At 38.0% G+C, this 19,883-nt stretch overlaps 1 protein-coding gene across 2 annotated transcripts in view; it reads left to right on the plus strand.

The window, feature by feature from the left end:
• Positions 1-19,883, plus strand: part of Cped1 (cadherin like and PC-esterase domain containing 1) — a 267,796-nt gene that overhangs the window by 132,201 nt on the left and 115,712 nt on the right. For both annotated transcript variants that reach the window (XM_031381259.1, XM_031381258.1), the window contains exons 7-13: positions 6,499-6,641; positions 7,600-7,672; positions 8,877-9,044; positions 10,063-10,167; positions 12,612-12,769; positions 16,291-16,361; positions 18,872-18,922. In XM_031381259.1, the coding sequence (XP_031237119.1) occupies positions 6,499-6,641; positions 7,600-7,672; positions 8,877-9,044; positions 10,063-10,167; positions 12,612-12,769; positions 16,291-16,361; positions 18,872-18,922 (769 nt within the window). The remainder of the gene's footprint in view (positions 1-6,498; positions 6,642-7,599; positions 7,673-8,876; positions 9,045-10,062; positions 10,168-12,611; positions 12,770-16,290; positions 16,362-18,871; positions 18,923-19,883) is intronic.

Raw genomic sequence — 19,883 nt, forward strand, 5'->3', positions numbered from 1 at the left:
AGAGGGCCCAAGTTAGTCCCATGCATGCTTTCTGGTTGACACCACGGTTGTCTCATGCTCTCCATGAGACACTGTGGGCTCAGGTTGGTTGATGCTGTAGGTTTTCTTATGCTGTCTTTGATCCCTGTGGCTCGTCTATTCATTCCTTCCTCCCTCTTCCAGAGGATTCCCCAAGCCCCACTTAATGTTTGAGTGTGACTCTCTACATCACTAGAAATACTTTCAATTGTTTATTTTTAACAAAATCTCCTACGTCATGATAAATCACTATGTAATTTTTAAAAACAAACAAACAAAAAACATAAGGTCTCACAATGTAGCTCTAGTTGGCCTGAAACATTATGTAGACCAAGCTGGCCACAATGTCAGAGATCCACCTACCCCTGACTCCCAAAGGCAGGGACTAAAATTATTCTTTTTAATATATTTTGAGGGGAATTCAAAGTATTTTCATGCTGCTTTAAGCAAAGTCTACCTTATATCTATGTGATCAAGTTTCATCCATATTTCTGTCAAAATATTATTAGTACTGATCCTGAATTTATACTGTTTTAATAAGAAGAAATGTGCTTTCAGATGGACATGAGTTAATTCAATAAAAAGAAATATATTAATCTGAAAGGTACATTTCCAATATGATTTTATTTTTTAGAACAGATGAGTGCATCAGAACTCTTTGGAATATATGTTTGGAATTTTTGTTATCATTTTTATTCCTATGGCTTAAAACCATATGATCACTGAACTTTCAAAACTTTCAATGTATAGGCATATTTTTAATTGAGAATCATAGAACAATCAAAACTATTTTGTATATGAAATATATCACTGTAACTTTTTGAACTACTTGAATTAGTTTAGATACATTTTCAGGATTCTGCAAAACAAACTGGTTGGATGAAACTCAAGAAATTCTTGCTGAGTCTCAACAAGCCAAAATAATCATGTCCAGAAAGAGCAATGAACTTAAATTCCATATCCATTAAAAAAAATATGACAAATGCATCTTATTCCCACTTTCACTTAGACAAAGAGGCAGGAAGCTTGGGTCCTGTATATTCAATTGAATGCCCTTGACTCTACCAGTGGGTGAGTTGAGTGGGAACCTTAAGTGGTTTTTTGTTTTGTTTTATTTTTTTTCCCTTTTGAGTGTTGATGAATACCTTAAACCCTCATGTCTTAAACCTTCTGTTACCTCATTTGTTTTCCCTTCTGGATTGTTCTTTCCAACATACAACCTTTCTGTGTCCTATTTCACACCCTGGTCAAATAGCATTAAAGCCTAGGGTAAACCTGCTTGTAGAAAAGGCAGAGCCAGTGAGGACCTAACACAGAGACAGATGGTATTGGTACTGTTTGCAGGAGTGAGTCAATGGAGCAAGGGAAGAATCAATGAGGTTTGGTTTTATTTCGTTTCCTTTTGAAAAGTCCTGCCTATTAAACCCAAGCAACATTCTTCTGGACCCTGGTGACAGAAACTATCTGTGGTCAAGATGGGATAGAAACTGGCCAAGAGGCTTGAATTTCTCTCCAACTGTCCTCATTTGCACAGTAATAGAATGTGTGCTCTATGCCACTTTCTGTGTCCAGCTCGATAGCATTAACAGTGTGTACACTATCGCACACTCTCCAGAGCTGTGAGCCCCACTGAAATCCCATACTACTCATTACGAACAACTTCTCGTTCCCCTTCCCCCTCAGCCTCTGCTAGGGACTTTGCTGTTGCTACACAATTGACTTCTCTAGACACCCCATCCCAGTAGGGTCTGTGGTTTCTGAGATGAATTCTTCCTTTAAAAAAAATGTTATCAAGGTTCATCCTCACTGGAGCATGTTACAGAATTTCTTTCCCATTTAAAGCTGGATAATATTTCTGCCTCCATAGAATATTTATTCATATCCCTTCAGTTGTCAAAGTCTACTTGGTGGCTTCTGTTTCTGAGCTCCTAAAGCTATTTCTACTATGAGCATGTGTGTGCAATTATTTCTCTGTGATGGGACCTCGTGTCTTCTGATAGACATTGCTGGGCCAATGATAAATCTGCTCTTTTTTTGCTTTTGAGAAATCATTTACGTTCTCTATGGAGTTTGCAAATCATAATTTCTTTACGTACTTCCTGATACCTAGAACTATAGGTGTTTTTGAAGATAATTATCAAATAATAGCCATTCTAAGCGGTATGAGGGCTTGGCTTGCTGTAGTGTTAATGTGTATTTCCCCAGGAACTGGCAGGATTGCCTACCTTTTTACATAGTTACTGTAAACACTAATACTTAACTGTCTAGTACTCTTCAATCAGAGAAGACAAAATTCCCTTTCTTGCATGCAACCATAACACTAAAAGAAGCCATAGGGAACTTGATTTTTTAGGTACAATATTATGGCACACAAGCCCAGGTCAAAATATATTAGTATTCTGCTAAAAGTTCCAAGTTAGTCAAGGGCTTTGCTTTAAGAAAAACTAATATTAGTTAATCTTCCATCTTTTTCTCTAGCTCTAGGATTAAATTTTCTTATATTAAAAACCCTCTCAAATAACCATAGCTTCTATTTTTCAAAGGCTTTATTAAAAGTCACTATGAAGAAAATGCATGTCCTTTCGTTCTAGTGAGGTGCACACAAGAAACAAATACTGTGTAGGTTATGTATCTGTGGCACAGGACTAAGTCCAAGGTCTTATATTCTGCCAATGAGCTTGTATCCCTAGTCTAGTACATTGTTTTAAAACTACATTATCCGGAAGCTGTTGTAAATAATTCCTCCAAAGAAAGTTTCTGGGGCCTCTACAAATTCCATACTTAGGATTCTTATTCAACAACCTTACTAAACACTGATCCTGCCTCAGATACTGGGATGTCAAAAGTAAAGGAGGTAATATCCAGCCTAAAATATCTTAGTTTAAAAAGAAGAACAGATAAGAAGATCAACAGGTCTGATACAGAATTATTAGCATGTGTTAATCGAGAACCAATCACTAAGTTGAGAATAATTTGTCTAATCTCTCATGAGAGAATAGAAATATTGAGATGGTGATGATGTATACAAATCAGGCAAATAATCAGGACGCTTTCAAAGTATTTTAAGATATCAAATTCTTAGTGAAATCTTATCTCTAAATACTTTGGTGCATTCTCAGTTTCTCCCTTCTATCTTCAATTCATAATTGTGGTTCACTTATTCATGTCTCCATTGCTTGAATGGATTTACACTGTAAATGCTAACACATCTTACTGATTTTTTTTTTTAATATACATTCAAGTGAGCGATGCTGTTTAAGCTGCCCATCTTTACAATTGCGGTCTTACAAGGTCATTTTCTAACCATTTTCTGAGTACTGAATTTGGTTGTTGTTGCACAGATAGGAAAATGAGCAGTTTGTAAAACAGTGTGACATCGTGAGAAACTTTACTCATTCTGTTGTTGTCCTTGCCTGTTTTGATTTGGGTTTTCAGAGAGAGGGTCTCACTGTGTAGCCTAAATTGGCTGTAAACTGTTGCGGTAAAATCTCTAACCCAAATAAGCCTGTGTAAAGAAAACACAACTCAATTAATTATGAATACAAGCTGTGCGCCTAGATTGGGCAGATTTACCACTACACTCCCAGCTAGGAGATCCCTTATAACTTGCGGTTTCTCCAGGCCACGTGCTTCCATTTTCCTTCCACCTCCTCCTCTGTCTTCCCTTCTACTCCCATCCCCCACCCCGCCCCGCCCTGTCCTCCTTCTCCCCAAAAACTTTTCAGCTCCACCTTCCCTTCCACTGTCCAATCACCGACTCTAGCCTTTATCTTACAAGTTAAAATGGGCAGAAGGTTCACAAGAAGACACCTGAGTACGTGATTCACTCTTGTCCCAGGCAGCCTCTCATGAGGAAGCAGAACTAGCATCAAAATGGAAACAGCACCAGGGCACTCCTCCACAGGAAATGAGATATGTAACCCAAGGAGTCCTCAATATCATCTGCCTATTTTTTACCTCATGAAATTTTGAAATCAAACGAGTACACTATCACACCTATTTTTTATTTAAAGAGTTGAGTTTTTGTTTAAGGTCCTAATTTCCTTGAGAAGTTATACTGTCCTATTTATTTAACTTAAAGATGTTGACTGGGGATAGGATGTAACAGTGTCATGATGAACTTTCTGAACATGCACCAGGGCAACACCTAGCACTGAAAAAAAAGGGGGGAAAGCATTGTCCATCGTCCTAAAAAGACACAAGAGCTTGCTTAGTACTTAGGTTGTGTCTCCATGTTTCAAATAAGCAGCAAGGTGATGTTTGGTGGCTCCTTCTTGGATTTGTGGGGGAGAGATGACATCTCCTGAGTAAAATGTTTTTCAGGTACTGGTATCAATTTGTCTCTGATTGGATACATTCTGAAGAAGTCATCAAGCATGTGTCATTGTGTGATATCAACTTGTCTCTAATTGGATAATTCTGATGAGGTCATCAAGCGCACGTCATTGTGCATCTGAGTGCAAGATGCAGCACAGATCCCAGATAATTTGACAAAGGAAATACCATTAGCATAGCCGTTCACAGTAAAAACAGAAACACGAATTAGTTGCTCATTTAGTCTAAATGATTCGGTTATGGGGGGGATAATAAATGTATTATACTCTCTCTGGGATACTTGTTGCAGTTGATATCACATACACATTAGATACTTGATGGCTCTCCTTTTATTTCTGACATGTGATGCTTGTTGGCATTGTGCTGAGTAAGTTAAGTGACTATACAGAACAGGAGCTGCTATTAATACCACGGAGTGTCCGGGTGGCACAGAACTAGAATGTAGCCACTGTGTAACCACAGTGCCATGAAATGTGTCCCCACATCACAGAATGCAGGCTTCCTACAGGATAGAAATCTCATCAAAAGTGTGAATGGATTAACTGAATAGACTCTGTGTGCTTTTCTGGCTATTCTAGTTATTAATGGAGAAAGAATCATTTGCACATGAAGGGAGTAAATACAACCCCAAAATATTAAATTTATGTTCTCCCGTAAGGAGCCTGTAATTTGACACTTACTCTTGTACACCATAATATGCTAAGTAGAACTTTTCAACATTGATATATCATTAACCTTAAACTGAGTGACATTCGGGTGATATTTATGTGGAAAGAATTCTCAAGTGTCATTAGCAACCTCTCCTATATACGATGGTGACTGGAGTGAGATTTATATTGCTTTTATTTAGAAACATGCAATGTTATTCTAATTTGACTCATGGATGTTAACATTTTGCCATTAGCATTAATTTGTTTTTTTTTAATTATAAATTACTATGTTCATTTTCCTATGTAAAACAGAAAAATACCTCAATTGCCAGATGTTGATATGTTCTTAGGATCTTATTGTCTGGTCTCATTAGGTTTCTGGTTTTGACTTGTAAAAGTTTATGGACTTGGTGTTTTTGTTGTTTATGTTGGGGAGTTTCACTAGCACATATTAAAGATACAGTTACCGTTTTCCATAGATGATTTCTGCCAAATTTTGTCCTTCATGATCATCATGACAGACGTTTTTCCGTGTGTGAGCCTCTGCAGCTCTGACAGGTTTAGCCTCTTCTTCCAAAAGGATTAATCAAATACCTGCTGCATGTTTTCTCAAAAAATATTTTTTGTTCTTTATCTTTGAAAGCCCATGTTTATCTAGAGAAAGTCTGTGACTCAGTAAGACTTAGTTTATATTTTTGAAAAATATTGATATGAAATTTAATGCTAAGCATCTTCAAAAGGTAGTTTTGTCTGATGACTCTTAATATTTAAGTAAATAAGGATCACTGTTTGTGAAGCTAACAGTATTGTCCACAAGAAGACAGACACTTGAGCTTCTTCTCCTCCTGAATACCACCCCATCTTCTCCATCACAGGAAATCTTGGATTAAAATGTTACCCCAGTCCTGGGATTCTCCAAGTTTGTTATCTGGCTGTCCAGGTTGCTCCCAGAGAAGAATGAGATGAAGGGAAACAACTTTGAAAAGATATTTTTATTCCGATATAGGCAGAAAATTGGTCCTTAAAAACCAAATATTTGAAAAAAAAACAAATATTTTAATTTCACAGTTTATACTGGTTTTCCAATATTTTTTTCCATGTTGGGCGCATGGCTGTCTTGTGAGTGAGTATTAGCCTCATTGTAAAGGAAAGAAACAAAAATTGGGGGAAAGAGTCGGACGTCCAATCTCCTCATTGATAGAACCACAAGTGAAGCTAAAAAGCTCAGATTGCAACCAGCACACTAGTTTTCATGCACTTTCCTTCCTCCACCAAGTTAAGTTGCAATGTATTTGAACCTTTCTCTTTTTCCTTGGGACTTAAATTGAAAAATGTTTAAATCTTAAGAGTCTCACATATTTCTAAAGGTTTTTTTTTTTTTAAGTTGACATAGAGACATAGCCTAAAGGGTCGATCATTTCCTATCATTCACCTTGGAAACAATAGGCAGATGGGAATGCATTTTTGTCATGTCAATTTTTTGTCCCCCTCCCAGCTCCAGATGTTTTTTGAAACATTCCTGAAGACCAGTTCACCTCTGCAAGCACTGGACAGCTTGAAGGAAGCCATTAGCAAGCTCCTGTTGGTAGCTGAGGTGTTTAGTGACACATCTACTCTGGGACCAAAGGCCTTCAATAGGTGAGAGACAGTCAGACAGAGAAAGAGACACAGACAGGGAGGGAGGGAAGGGAGAGGGAAGGGAGGAAGGGAGACACTAAAATTTAGTGAAAAAACTTAATTATTAAAAGTAAATAGTACTTGAAATATTGTATGTCACTACATTATAATATGGTCTTTTAAACATATGTGGCCTAATTTACAGATTCTAAGACTTCAGAGTTTGGTACATGCCATTTTTGTATCCAAATAGTGAGAAGAAATAAAATATAGGGTTTATTATTACCACCATCATCATAATCATCATCATTTTTTCAACAATCTTACTTTGCAGCATCACTAGCATTGGATTTATGATTCTCTTGTCTCTAATTCCTAAGTTCTATGTCTACAAACTTGGACTTGGATCCTAAAATTAATTTGAAATTGTAGCCATCTTTAAAGTATTTTTAAATATACTAAGTATTGACTGCATATAACTTTACCTAGACATAATGCACTTTGTTCTCAAATGTCCTAATAATTTCAAACTGCTGAGAAAGAAACAAAAGCTTTTGATAAGAAAGTGTGGTCACCTCTGTTCTCAGACCTCACCTTCTTTGACTATAGCTTATTTGCTTTATTCTGAGGAAATGTTAACTCTAGCTTTCCAAAAAGAGAGACCCGCTCATTCTCGCACTTTCTGCAGGCATCAGTGTTAGCAATGGCCTTGGAGACTGCTCCCCATATTAAGATTCTCACGGAATAGCACCATTGGCTATTATAGTGTTTCATGCAAAACAGGCCAATTTGTGTTTTCTTTTACTGAACAAAGGAGATTCGAACCCACAATCCATTTCACGTAATTTTCTATTATGCATGCCACTGACCTTTTAACTTATTGAAATTTAGTGGTATCAATTACTAACAATGTTAAAGTAGCAGAGTAAGTGTAGCTTGGAGACTATGAGACCCTGTTACTTTGTTCTTTTCCTTCCAGATGTAGACAGTGTTTTCAGCTTCTAACTTTTGATGTTGGTTATGGAGATTCGGGATATCCTGTGGTGCTCCAGGTGAGTAAGCAGGATGGAGTGTGTGTGTGTGATGGGGGTGGGAGTGTGCTTCAACAGTTACAGCTGGTTAAAAATAACTTGTGTTGCAATCAATACAGGCTTATACACCCCGAACAACTGGGGAGTCTATGAACTCTAATGACCATTGCAGACACACCAGGACAAACACCAGGTTTCCTATAGTCCCCCTGAATTCATGAACAAAGATGGTATTAAGTCAAGTATGTATTCATAGAGAAAAGAAGGACATATCAATAATAACAAACAGAACGTGACTCAGGGACTTGCGTGGTGTTGTGAAAAGATAACTCTGGTTTTGGTCTACATTTTAATTAAGAAGTCCATGGGGACTAGAGAGACTGCTCAGTGGCAGAATTCTTGTCTGGAACGCACGAGGTTGTAGGTTTCATCCTAGCAATACAAATAAACAAATTATTTTTAAATTTTAATTTAAAAGCATAGAAAGGCCTGGGTATTTTTAAAATATTTTTCTGGTACATGTATATATAAATGTGAGGTTTTTTAATGTTTGCTTTGAGTTATAACTCTTTCAGATCACTTCCCCTCAGGATATTTATCTTCTAAACAGTCTTCAGTGGTAAAGATTTTAAAAGTTGATTCTGTTAACATATATATACATATGTATATGTATATATATATATATTAAAATATATATTTTAAATATATATTTTTAAATACATATTTTAAATATATTTTTTAAAAAAGCTCTCTATTGGGTTATTAAGCGGCAAGGTATGAGAAACAAATAATCTAATGGGTAGCCAGAGTTCAACTCCACCAGTTCCCAAACTATAATATTTGCAGCTTTAAGATTCATCTATAAAATTTTCAACCTTACGGAATCTTTAAATCACCATTCACTTTTTAAATGTAATAGTAGACATTAAACTTTTAAAAAATGCATGTTTTGGAAAAGATGTCATGTGTTATCTTCCATGGAGAAGTATACGTGAGATAGAAAGAGTTTCAAAATAAATGAATGCAATGTTGAAAGGGCTCGCGCTCCTTTACCTTAAAAGATTGGCATCTTCCTTCATCAGAAGCAGTTTTCGTGTTTACAAAACCGTTAGCCTCCAGAAGACCACTAGATGGCAGCTCTGGCCTACAATCCAACGTGAAATAAACCAGGCCCTAAGAGTTCCTTTCACTGTACTGTCTCCTCTACCGCTCTCTTCCTTCAAAGGTACACGAGCATTTAAAATTTCACGATGATGAGAATTTCAACGTGGAGGACCAAAATACGGAAAGAATTCTTTTAAGGGATACTTTCGACTTCCTCTTCTCCAATGCGTCTTCACTTTCCGTGGTTTCTGAGATGTTGCAGAGGCCGGAGAGAGCAGGTGCATTCGTGGTAAGCTCATACTTGCACACTGACAAGTGGTTTTTCACCCACTGGTTTATTTTTATTGTGCAATTTAACACTTTACTTGAAATTAATTTATAATTGTTACCTACTATTGTGAGCTTCTGGATTTTTTTTTTCTGGCCTAAGGACCCACATTGTTTTATATTGACTCAATGTGCATGAGTTCACGGTTGTTAAGGAATGTTCATAGATATTTTGAGACAATGATAGATGTTTATACATTTTAGAACACTTTACAAAGACTCTTACAACTCTTTAGAAGTCATCTAAGATGCTAGGGTACTCCAGGATGACTTCAGAGCAAGTGAATTAAAACATTAATTTGCTTAAATATTCATGTCTGTTATTTGGCTAGGTGCTGACAACCACGGTGGAGTGTTTCGAAGTTGTGCGCTATCACAATGCTTTTATACACTAAAAAATCTGTACAGGTTACCATTGTATTATACCTCTTCATGCCCTCCCCCCACCCCCATATTTGGAGAATTTGGAAGAGGAGAATGTAAAAATTCTCACAAAGGTACTGAGAGTGTCTGTCACACATACCTGTTCCCATAGCGTTGCTTCATCTCAGGGGCACACTAGGAAGCAAATACATGCAGGAAGGGGCGGTAGGTGTGCGTGCAAGCCTATGAAACCCTCCCCTGGTAGTATTCCACACCGGGACTTCCTGCACAGATACTCTTTGACTTGCACTTCTAGAGCTTGGAAGACCCAAGGGAAATCTCACATTCCCAAGAGATAGTCTGCCTCCAGCACTCACCTGGTCCATGACCTCACTACCAAGGCACCGTTGGCTTAGCTCAGACACTTGGTCTCATCAAGTATAATATATATTTTTTTAATCTTTGGATATTGTGGTGACAACTTATCATTTCTATGAATTCTATAACTTTAATAAGTTTAGCCGTTACAGAGTTTGATCCAGGTTTTAAGTAGAGGTGAGGAAAGATGGTTTGACTGGTTCCTAGTTGCTTAAGGCTTTTTTTGTTTTCCTTTCTAGGATGGAAACTATCAAAAGGAGTTAAATCGGTGCCTGTCTTTGGAGGAAATTCACTCAATTGGGGCTTTTGTGAAGGAACTTGAGAGTCTGGGACAATTCCAACTGGTAAAACACAAGTGACATTTCTTTTCACTTGGTGACTGACATTACGATATTAATAGATTAGCCATAAACTGCCCGATTTTTCCCTTCAAATCACAAAGATATTTCTTTACAACCCTTTTGTAAGCTATTTTCGTCCTTTCTCAAAGATGTGTATGCTTTGCTCTAAGAGTCTGCTAATAATATGGAATTTACCAGAGGTAAAGGATATGAGATCACAGTAGCTGCCAGGGTGTCATGGTTCTCTGGGGAAGATGTTGATTTTTTTCTAAGGACTCTCATTTTTAGCTTTGGGGCATGTACACACAACCATATTTGTTACTTTTTATTATCCTTTAATGCAAAATTAAATATAATTTAACATAGTAAGACTTTTTAAACACCCTAATTTTAATTGGTAGCAACAATATCGCAAGAATCCAAATAATAGAGTATATGTGAATAGTATACTCATAGCAGCTTTTACTGGTTTCAATCTGTAAAAGGGCATGCCTTTCTCACACTGGTACTTTTGAGGTGTTTATCAATTTATTGGTCAATATCAAAGTTTCAGTGATTATATGAGTGCCCATGTCCAGTGTGTTTTCTTTCATTTCTTCCACTAACACATACTATAGAATATAATTAACTTGTATTTTACTTGATATTTCTTTGTATAAAGTTATGTTAAAATAGCATTTAAAATGAATTTTTAAGTTACTAATTTGACGCAAGGTTCGAAGATTCCTTGTAGCTCTTTCAGCCTGCTATGTGAGTGTAACCAGATGACCAAGCTAACCAATAAAAGTGACATATTTTATACAATTTAATTTATACAGTCCCCATAGTATGGAGGACTGAAAGTAACCTTATGAGCCTAAGACAATGTAACCAATATCCTTATTATCTTAATTAGTTTGCATGTATTAAGTAACAGTCTAGCTCAATGGTTTAGGAACCCATTCACCTGTAGGAATTTATCACTCAAAATACTGTAATGCAGACAGCCTCTGCCGGAACAGGAGAAGTAAAGAAACAAGGGTAATCCTCAGTTTCTTGACTCAGAGTAGAGGCAAGATAACCAGTTTCCTCTTTTTGTGAGATGCATAGTTCTCACCCTGGCATAATTCACTTGTAGCACAAAAGGGCTTCTCTATTTGCCCACTGCCTGATGTCCTCTATTACCAGGCTGTTTTCAGGGTTTGATTGCTGGAAAGGAGAGATCCATTTAGAGTTACTGAAAAGGAAGGAAAAAAGTGACTCCATTTAGAAATATGATCATCTTTTATAATGCATTTAAAAGTAATCTTTAAAAGCCTTGAAAACAGTACCAAAAATTTGTAATAGTGACCAATAAATCCTCTCTCTCCCCCTCCCTGTCCCCCTCCCTCTTCCCCTCCCTCCCTCTCCTCTCTCTCTCTCTCTCTCTCTCTCTCTCTCTGTGTGTAAGAGCAAGTGTATACCAATAAGTATGGCTGTCAGAAGTCATCCCTCATGTCATCCCAGCTGTCATCCCTCATGTCATGTCATGAGCCATCTGCCTCATTTTTTTAATCCAAAATAATAGTTTTATTCTATTTTAATACTACTTTCCATGGTTATGGCACCATTTTTTTGTATCCACCAACAATACACGGGTATTTTAATTCTTTCACATTCTCACATCTTTGACAGCACTGATTTTCCATAGTTTAGTAATAAACCTTCTGATGATGAAAAGTTATCCTTTAATAGTTTATCAAAACAAAGAAGCTGTCATTGAGACACGCATGTGTGTATTAAGCCATTGTTATTCCTTATAAAATTATTCCTTATAAAATTCATTAAATTAAAACCTGTTTGGCTCAGCACACTTGAAATTAAAACATCATTCATTCATCAATATGAGCGACTACTGAATCAGATAGAGTCCAACATTCCCCCAGGTTTCCACACCATTCACACTGTAGCAGCTACTAACACCACATGTATTTAAAGTTTACATGTATCCTTTTTCTGGTTACATTTGTAAATCTAGATAATGAGCATGAATGAACCAAACAGTAAATATCCTAGCCTTTGTGTATCATAAGCCTCTGTGACAACCACCTAGTTCTTCTAATGTAGGCCATCTGCCTCATTTTCTAAGACACTCTCATTGGCCCGGGACTCATCAAGTAAACTGGGCTGGCCATTCAGTGAGCTCAGGGCGTCGTCCATCAGTCTCTGCCTGTCATGCTGAATGCTGAGTGAGGTCATGCTTGGCTTTCTTGTAGTATCTGGAGATCTAACTGGGGTCTTCATGCTTTCATTGCACGGCGTTTTCCTCCCAGCCTGTCACCAGCAGGTTTTTAATAAATAATTACTTGACCAAACAATATCCAACTAAATATAATTAGTATCCCTAATATTATATTTCAAATTACTTTGTAAAGTTTCAACTGATCTTTTTTGGTCTGCTGATATTTTCTTTGAACATTTCTTCTCAGCTCTTCCCGTCTACTGTTCCTGGGATTCAGTCTCTGATGAGTGAATTTTATGATATGGCAACTCCTGGCTCAGTCCTGTCTCAGTACTGGTCTCTTTTAAATGTATTTGAACAATTTTGGCTCACGAATAAAAAGGCACAGCTACATCCACTGGAATGGTAAGAGAGCCACAAATTTGAATTGCGCAATCCAAGAAATCTGAAGTCTAAAAGATTGATTTCAAAAGGCTTTGCCTACATTAAAGCGAGCAACAAAAAAAGAAGTATGCCCAAAAATTCATGGTCTGGAAAATAAATGACTCTCAAGCACTGAAACCATAATGGTTCTGGTGGTCATCAGACCCTGTAACAAAAATAAATAAATAAATAAATAAAGATATCCAACAGTTTCAAATGAAGATGTGACTCCGTTACAAAATATCAGACCATGTAACAAAAAAAGACATCCAACAATTCCAAACGAAGATGTGATTCCATTACAAAGTAATGTTTAAGATTAAACATTCCAGTATCATTTCACCTTGTGATCCATACCTTTGGATTAGTGAAGCATCTGCAAGATTAGACGGGTCTTGTGTTATGAGCCATCTATCATCCTGGAGCTAGATATAGCAGGCACATTTATTTGGGAGTTAGAAAGGCATGACTTTATTCTGAATAAAAAAAAAACCCAAATTTTATAAATCTATACTGTGCTTTATTTGGTTTGCTTTTAGAGAATGCTTTCTCATCTTCATTTTCACTCTAAGGAGAAGTAGCCATGAGGGGACAGACAGGTGAGATATTAATGCCTCCAGTAGCTGGCAAAGGGGATGATGCACTTAAAGTTCTGCTGTTCTTTAATATGGCCAGAATTAAGAGAGCATTTGATTTTTCTACTGCCAGGAAAACAGAATTAGACCTAAGCCTCCCAGGGAGATGAAAGACTAAGGGACATGACACTCCTTTATGTCCCTTCCAGTCACTGTTGGGAATCGCTTCAGCAATGTTCCCAGGTCCTTTATTTCCTTCTGTGTCAGGAGACAGTGAGTATAAGAAACTCACTTGTAATTAAAAATACAAATAGTCATGTGTCTGAGGACTTCTTAGAACATCTCCTAGCATTAACATTCACTTTGATTGCAAAAGCTCTATAACCTTGGCTTTATTCCCTCAATAAGTCAAAAGAGTTTTTCCCTCTATACTTGAAAAATTGTCTTAAACACTATAACTTAAAGCCACCTTTTATACTTAACCTTCACTGGACTCATCCAAGACTGCCTCATATATCAGTATAGATACACAAAGAACAGATACAAATTCCCAAGGAGCCTGTTTGTATTGTCTTTAATGCTCAGTAAGTTCCCCAGAGATTTTCAAGCTTTAGAACATTTATTCCCTGGCGAAATTATCTCCAGCTCCTCATACAAGACTAGGTTCAACCATCCACTGATTAAAATGAGAAGACTGAATTCTCTTGCCTTAAAGAAATGTAATAATGGTCACTGCTGAGTATAATTATGAAGGATAGGGACCATTCTGAATCGCACAAAGGTGGACCAAAAAGTCCCAGCATTAGAGTTTATTGATGATAGTGGCCAAAGTAAATCCCTTAAGACTCAGTTTCTTTGCATGTAATTATGACTTAGGCTGCCTACCTTGTGTTATCCCAGGAGGATTACCCAAGAAAGCTTCTGTGCATATCACACTGAGGTGCAGATAGGTGATGAGAAGCAATGTGTCTTCCCTTCTGTGTTCCTGTGCCACTCGGAGGCCATTCTAGCACCTATGGTGAGGGCGCATTTTTACAAACACACACTCTCTATATTAATACTGACAGAAGTCTGTTTCTGATATTTATCAAAAGTCAAGTAGCATAATGCTCCAGGAAATGTCTGTGAAGTGCTCAGCTTTTAAATTATCTTGACTGATTTAACAGTGAGTATGTCTATTTCATGATTATTCATGCTTTCTTGCAAGGAGCATCGCACCTCTCATATAAATGTGAGGGAGAATCAGACTCTAAGACAAATCAGCAGCTTAAGACATCAGGCTAACACCAACCCTGGCACACTGACCTTCAGAACACCCATACAGAACACCCATTGTTCTGCACTTTTCTTCAGCACTTGGCTCTAATGACTTCATCTTTCCTTAGAAATACAGAGAGAGCATTTGCTTGGGGCATGGCAATGGGGTAAGGAAAGATAGAGTCAGAACGTCAGCAGTGGTGAGTAACATTATGCTGAGACCCAGGGCTCAATCTGAGTGGTGTGGGAGTCTTCCTTAATTTTCTCGCTCCTGGAAATAAGGTAGCATATGGACTTTGCTCTGTGGAAATGTTTTCTGAGAAAATACATACAAATTCAAAATGATCTACTCACAAAACCAACCAAGGGAAAAAAAAAACCACACAATGCTTTTTGCCGTACAAGGTCTCACTCCGTTAAGACAGCCATGCTTCCACAACTCAGTTCTTGTAAATTTCAGGGCTGTATCTCTTAAATGAGTCTCCTAGAAGTTCTTCTTTAGGGCAAACTCTCAGATTTTTTTTTAAATTTAGACTTCAGCTAGATTTACCTCCTTAGTAAAGTGATTTTTGATTGTGTAGAAAGCCCTGGGTTGGATCCCCTGCGTGACAAAAATAAAGGTAAACAAACTACTGAAAAAAATCTCATCACCATCAAAAACTTCCTATCTCCTGCAAGGAATCCTTTATCTGTCATTCGATCCCTTGGAAGGAGTCACTGCATTTTTGACTCCATTTTGATGTGTACACCAAAGGAGAGCAGGCTTCAGGCAGTGATAGAAATACTTGTTAGCAGTCAACGAAACCTTTTTAATGCCTAGTTTGTGCGTGTGTGTGTTGTTGTTTTTAAGACTTCCTGCCTGCTGCTACAGAGATGCCTTGCTGACCTTGGGTGCTGCTGCTATGCTCAGCACAGTTTGTGGCACAAGCATTTTATCTGATTCTCACAGTGTTCCTGTGTAGAGCAAATACTATTTATTATCTCCATTTTAATGGGGTGACGGGTGACAAAAAATCATAATAACACAGGAAAGACACGTCAAGGGCTAGAGACCACAGTGCCCCGTGTTCTCTATTATCCAGACCAGACAAATTTCTGACTGCAGTTTAGGTTATTTTAGTTCCAATTTTAAGGACTTAAACGTCCATCCAGCTGAGCATTTGGTTACTTCTACAACACAGAAAACAGAGTGATCGTGCCAAGGTATAAAGAACCTTTGCCATCTCTGTGGGTTACCAGGGAGGGTAAGAACACACACTTTGGCAAGGCCAGTTGTTTCCTATAGCCACGCCTGTTTCTCTAATTTTGTGTACATTCTCAGGCTGTGCCTTAGGACTTCCAAGGCTCTTGGCTTCAAAGCTATGGAATGTTAGGCAAAAATCCCAGTGAAAATATGCATTTTTGAATCACCTCTGTTGGATAGAGGCTTTCCGAGGTTGCTCAGCTTTCTGCTAGAGTGTGACTGATTTTTTTTTCATTACTTGTTTTCTTCAACTATGCATTTACTGATTAGAGATGATAAGATTGCAACCACCTCCCTGGAGGCAAAGATAGGGTGTTGCAGAGTGAAATCTAACATTTCTTGTCTTCGCCAAAATATTTGTGCTCACCTGGGTTGAGAAACAGTGTGTCACCTTGTTGACCTGGACTTGCTCTGTACTGTATTTACAGGAATTCTCCAACAAGAAATGAGACTATTGAGAAAACACATGGGTCATTTGAAGGAATCAAAAGTAAAAAAGGTAAATGCATATAGTCCCAGATATTACAGCATAAAGCTAATAGAATGCATACTTTAAAGTGTTTAAATCTGTTAACGATCAAAACCAAAAATTAAACAAGGACGTAATATTTTTCTCCTGAAAATTGGACTTTTCCTCTTATAGAGAGAAGAGTGAGGGGAAGTGAATATTCTCATAATCATGGTAAATGTTCACATTAGAACACCTGTTAAGGGGCTACTTGAGAACTTAGGAAGTATGGTTTAAAAGTTACTCTTGAAGCCTTAGCACTCAGCGGTAGAACACATGCTTGGTATGTGGAGGCTCTAGGCTCACTCTTAATGTTCAGGAATAGATTACTTAGTTAAATAAAATGTATCCTTACAGACCAGAAATCCTACTGCTAAATATTTGTTTTAAGAAAATAATCAAGAATATGTGCAGTTCTCCAACTAGTGTCCTTCAAACTCAGTGATGGGCCTTAAACCAAAATTCTGCTTAGAAGATTCATGCAGCCCTCCCCCTCAGAGAACCACACAGCATTAGACAAATTTCCGGTTATAACAGGGATTCCTTAGTTAAAAGAAATAGATATACTGTTTGATCATTTTTCCTTAATATTTTCTTCTTGTGTGACAAAAATTAGATGTTGCTTTTCATTCTTCCCTCATACGTTACACCCTTATTTCTGTTTCTCCTTCTTCTCCTTGCAGTCTCTTCCCCCACACACACCTCCCCTCGCCCCCAGATCCACCCCCATTCCACCTCCAGTCAGAAAAAAGCAGGACTCCCAGGAACATCAAGCAAACATAGCATAACCGCAGACAATAAGACTAGGCACATGCCCTCGTGTTAAGGCTGGATGAGGCAACCCAGTAGAAGAAGGGTCCCACATGCAGGCAAAGGAGTCAGAGACAGCCCCTGCTCCCACTGTTAGGGATCTCACAAGAACACCAAGCTATTCAGCCATAACATGTATGCAGAGGAACTAGGTCAGACCAATACAGTCTCCCCTCTTGGAGCCCATATGAGTCCCTGTCAGTAGATTCTATGGGTTGTGTTCATGTGGTGTCCTGACACCCCTGGTTCCTTCCATCCTTCCTCTCCCTCCTCTGCAGGATGCCCTGAGCTCCTCCTAATGTTTGCCTGAGGGACCACTGCATCTGCTCCCATCAGTTCCGGGATGTAGTCTCTCTGGCCTTTTTGATGACAATTCTGCTAGTCTCTGGTCCCAGAACACTGCAGGCAGAATAAACTATAGGTGGAACATTTTGCAGCTGGATTGATACTCTAATCAGGTCACTTAAGACCTGGCCTGGCTACAGATGATGGCTGGATGGGGCTCTGTGTCCCCCATTACTAGGAGTTTTCGCTAGGGTTACTTTTAAAGATTCCATTGCACTGGGTTTCAACCTTACCTGGAAATGCTTCCGGATTCCTGTTGTTTCTCCTAGTACCTGCCCCCCCCCCACACACACACCTGATCCTTCCTGTTCCCAACCTCACCCACCCCCAGTCTACCAGTGAAATCTATTTTATTTTTCCTGTCCAGGGAGATCCTTAGTCTAGTCCAATACTGTGGTTCTCTGTGGTGCTGCACTGAACCTTCTAACTAGAATTGTGTTTTAAGTTCCACCAATGAGTTTGAGAAGCTACGGATAAATGATGAATGAGCATGGCTGCTCTTTTCTGTCACCACCTTTTTTCTTTTTAAATGAATATTTTAAAGCCCCCTACGTATTTTATGAATTCATTTGTCTATAAATATTTGGTAGAACTTCTTTTTAGGTAGATGTTTAGTTTCCAGATACTTGAAAAAACACTATTAGAATGTCTTCATTCTGATAATTTAGGATTTTATAGCATAGGACCACATAACTAGAAGAAAATTTAATAGTTTACCTTTAGGGTAAAGATGTTTCTCCAATAGTCTCCTACTTGAAGTAATTCCTTGCTTGTGCTCTGACTACAATAGCTGAAAGGATGAATGTATTGTAGCAGTCAGTTTTGCTTAGAAATGCTTGTTGGTGAGGGGTGGAGCAATGGCTGGTTAAAGTGCTTGCTTTTTGTATGTGAGTACCTGTGTTGCATCTCTAGAATGCAAGTAAAACTCTGGGCATGTTGGTACAAGTAAGTAACCCCAGAACTTGGGAGTGATGGTCAGATAAAGACAGACAGATCTCTGGGCCTTGCTGGATAACCAGACTAGCTCATCAGTGAACTTCAGAGACAGAGGTGGGGGGGGGGGCAGGAGGGTAGGAGGGAGGGAGGAAGGAAGGGAAGGAGAGAGAGAGAAGGAAGGGATGGATGGAGGGAGGAATGGAGCCATGGAGACAGAGAGATGGAGAGATGGAGACAGAGAGTCAGATAGACACAGAGACAGAGGCATATAGCCACAGAATCAGAAAAACAGAGAGACAGAACAGAAAGAGACAGACACATACAGAGAGATAATTATTTAGTGAAACCTGTAATTTTTATATTAAATTCAAAGCTTTATTTTTAAATTTAAATTTTCTTTTTTATTCTAGATGCAATTCCACAAATTTTGTATGAAAATAAAAATGTGCCTTGCAGTGATGGTAAGTTGAGATTGAAGTGTTTCCATAGTATAGCCCAAGGTTTAGACACAACCCAATCTTGAAAAACTATAAGCATTTTATCGTACTCGGATGTTTTAAGGCTGCTAGTTTCCTTAAAGTCCATTTTGACAAGTTTCATTTCTGGTTAAGTTAATATCTATCACTTCCGCATGAACAAAACATTTCATTTTTATTTATTCTGCTTTTTAGTTTAAAATATTATGTGTATATATACATAATATGTGTAGCCAGGGCTACACAGAGAAACCCTGTCTCGAAAAACCAAAAAAAAAAAAAAAAAAAAAAAAAAAAAAAAAAAAAAAAAAAAAAAAAAAAAAGAAAAGAAAAGAAAAGAAAAGAAAAAAAGAAAAAGCAACTACAACTGAGATCCCTAAAAGCAAAGCTGCCTGGGGTGGATTCCCTCCTTCCACAGAGCAGAACAGCAGATTGCAGCGTGTGAGCTCTGGAGCTAGGTGCTGCCATTAACTGGCCCTATGACCTACCTACCTAAGTGACTGAGCTCTCCATGGACCATAGCCTTACCATAAAATATATATATATGTTGTCTTATGACAGTGACTTCTACACTCATTTTTAGGAGTCCAAGGAATCTTAAGGCTTTACATTAAGGGTAGAATTTAGTTTATGCATCATCTTCAGAAGCCTCACTCTTCTGAAATATTTTTTTTTCTTCCTATGCAATTGCTGTAATGGAGAGAACTTGAGTAGAGCTCTCTCCATAGCAACTGAGAACTTCAAACTGAGTTTTCAGTTTACTTTCATACAACACCATAAATTTTTAACTATACATAATAAAACTACATGTGCAATTTATGTTTATGTAAAACTTAAATTCAAAAATCATTTTGTTCGCTGGGCGGTGGTGGCACATGCCTTTAATCCCAGCACTTGGGAGGCAGAAGTAGGCGGATTTCTGAGTTCGAGGCCAGCCTGGTCTACA

The sequence above is a fragment of the Mastomys coucha genome, unplaced genomic scaffold (genome assembly GCF_008632895.1).
Source record: "Mastomys coucha isolate ucsf_1 unplaced genomic scaffold, UCSF_Mcou_1 pScaffold20, whole genome shotgun sequence".
NCBI classification, from domain to species: Eukaryota; Metazoa; Chordata; class Mammalia; order Rodentia; family Muridae; genus Mastomys; species Mastomys coucha.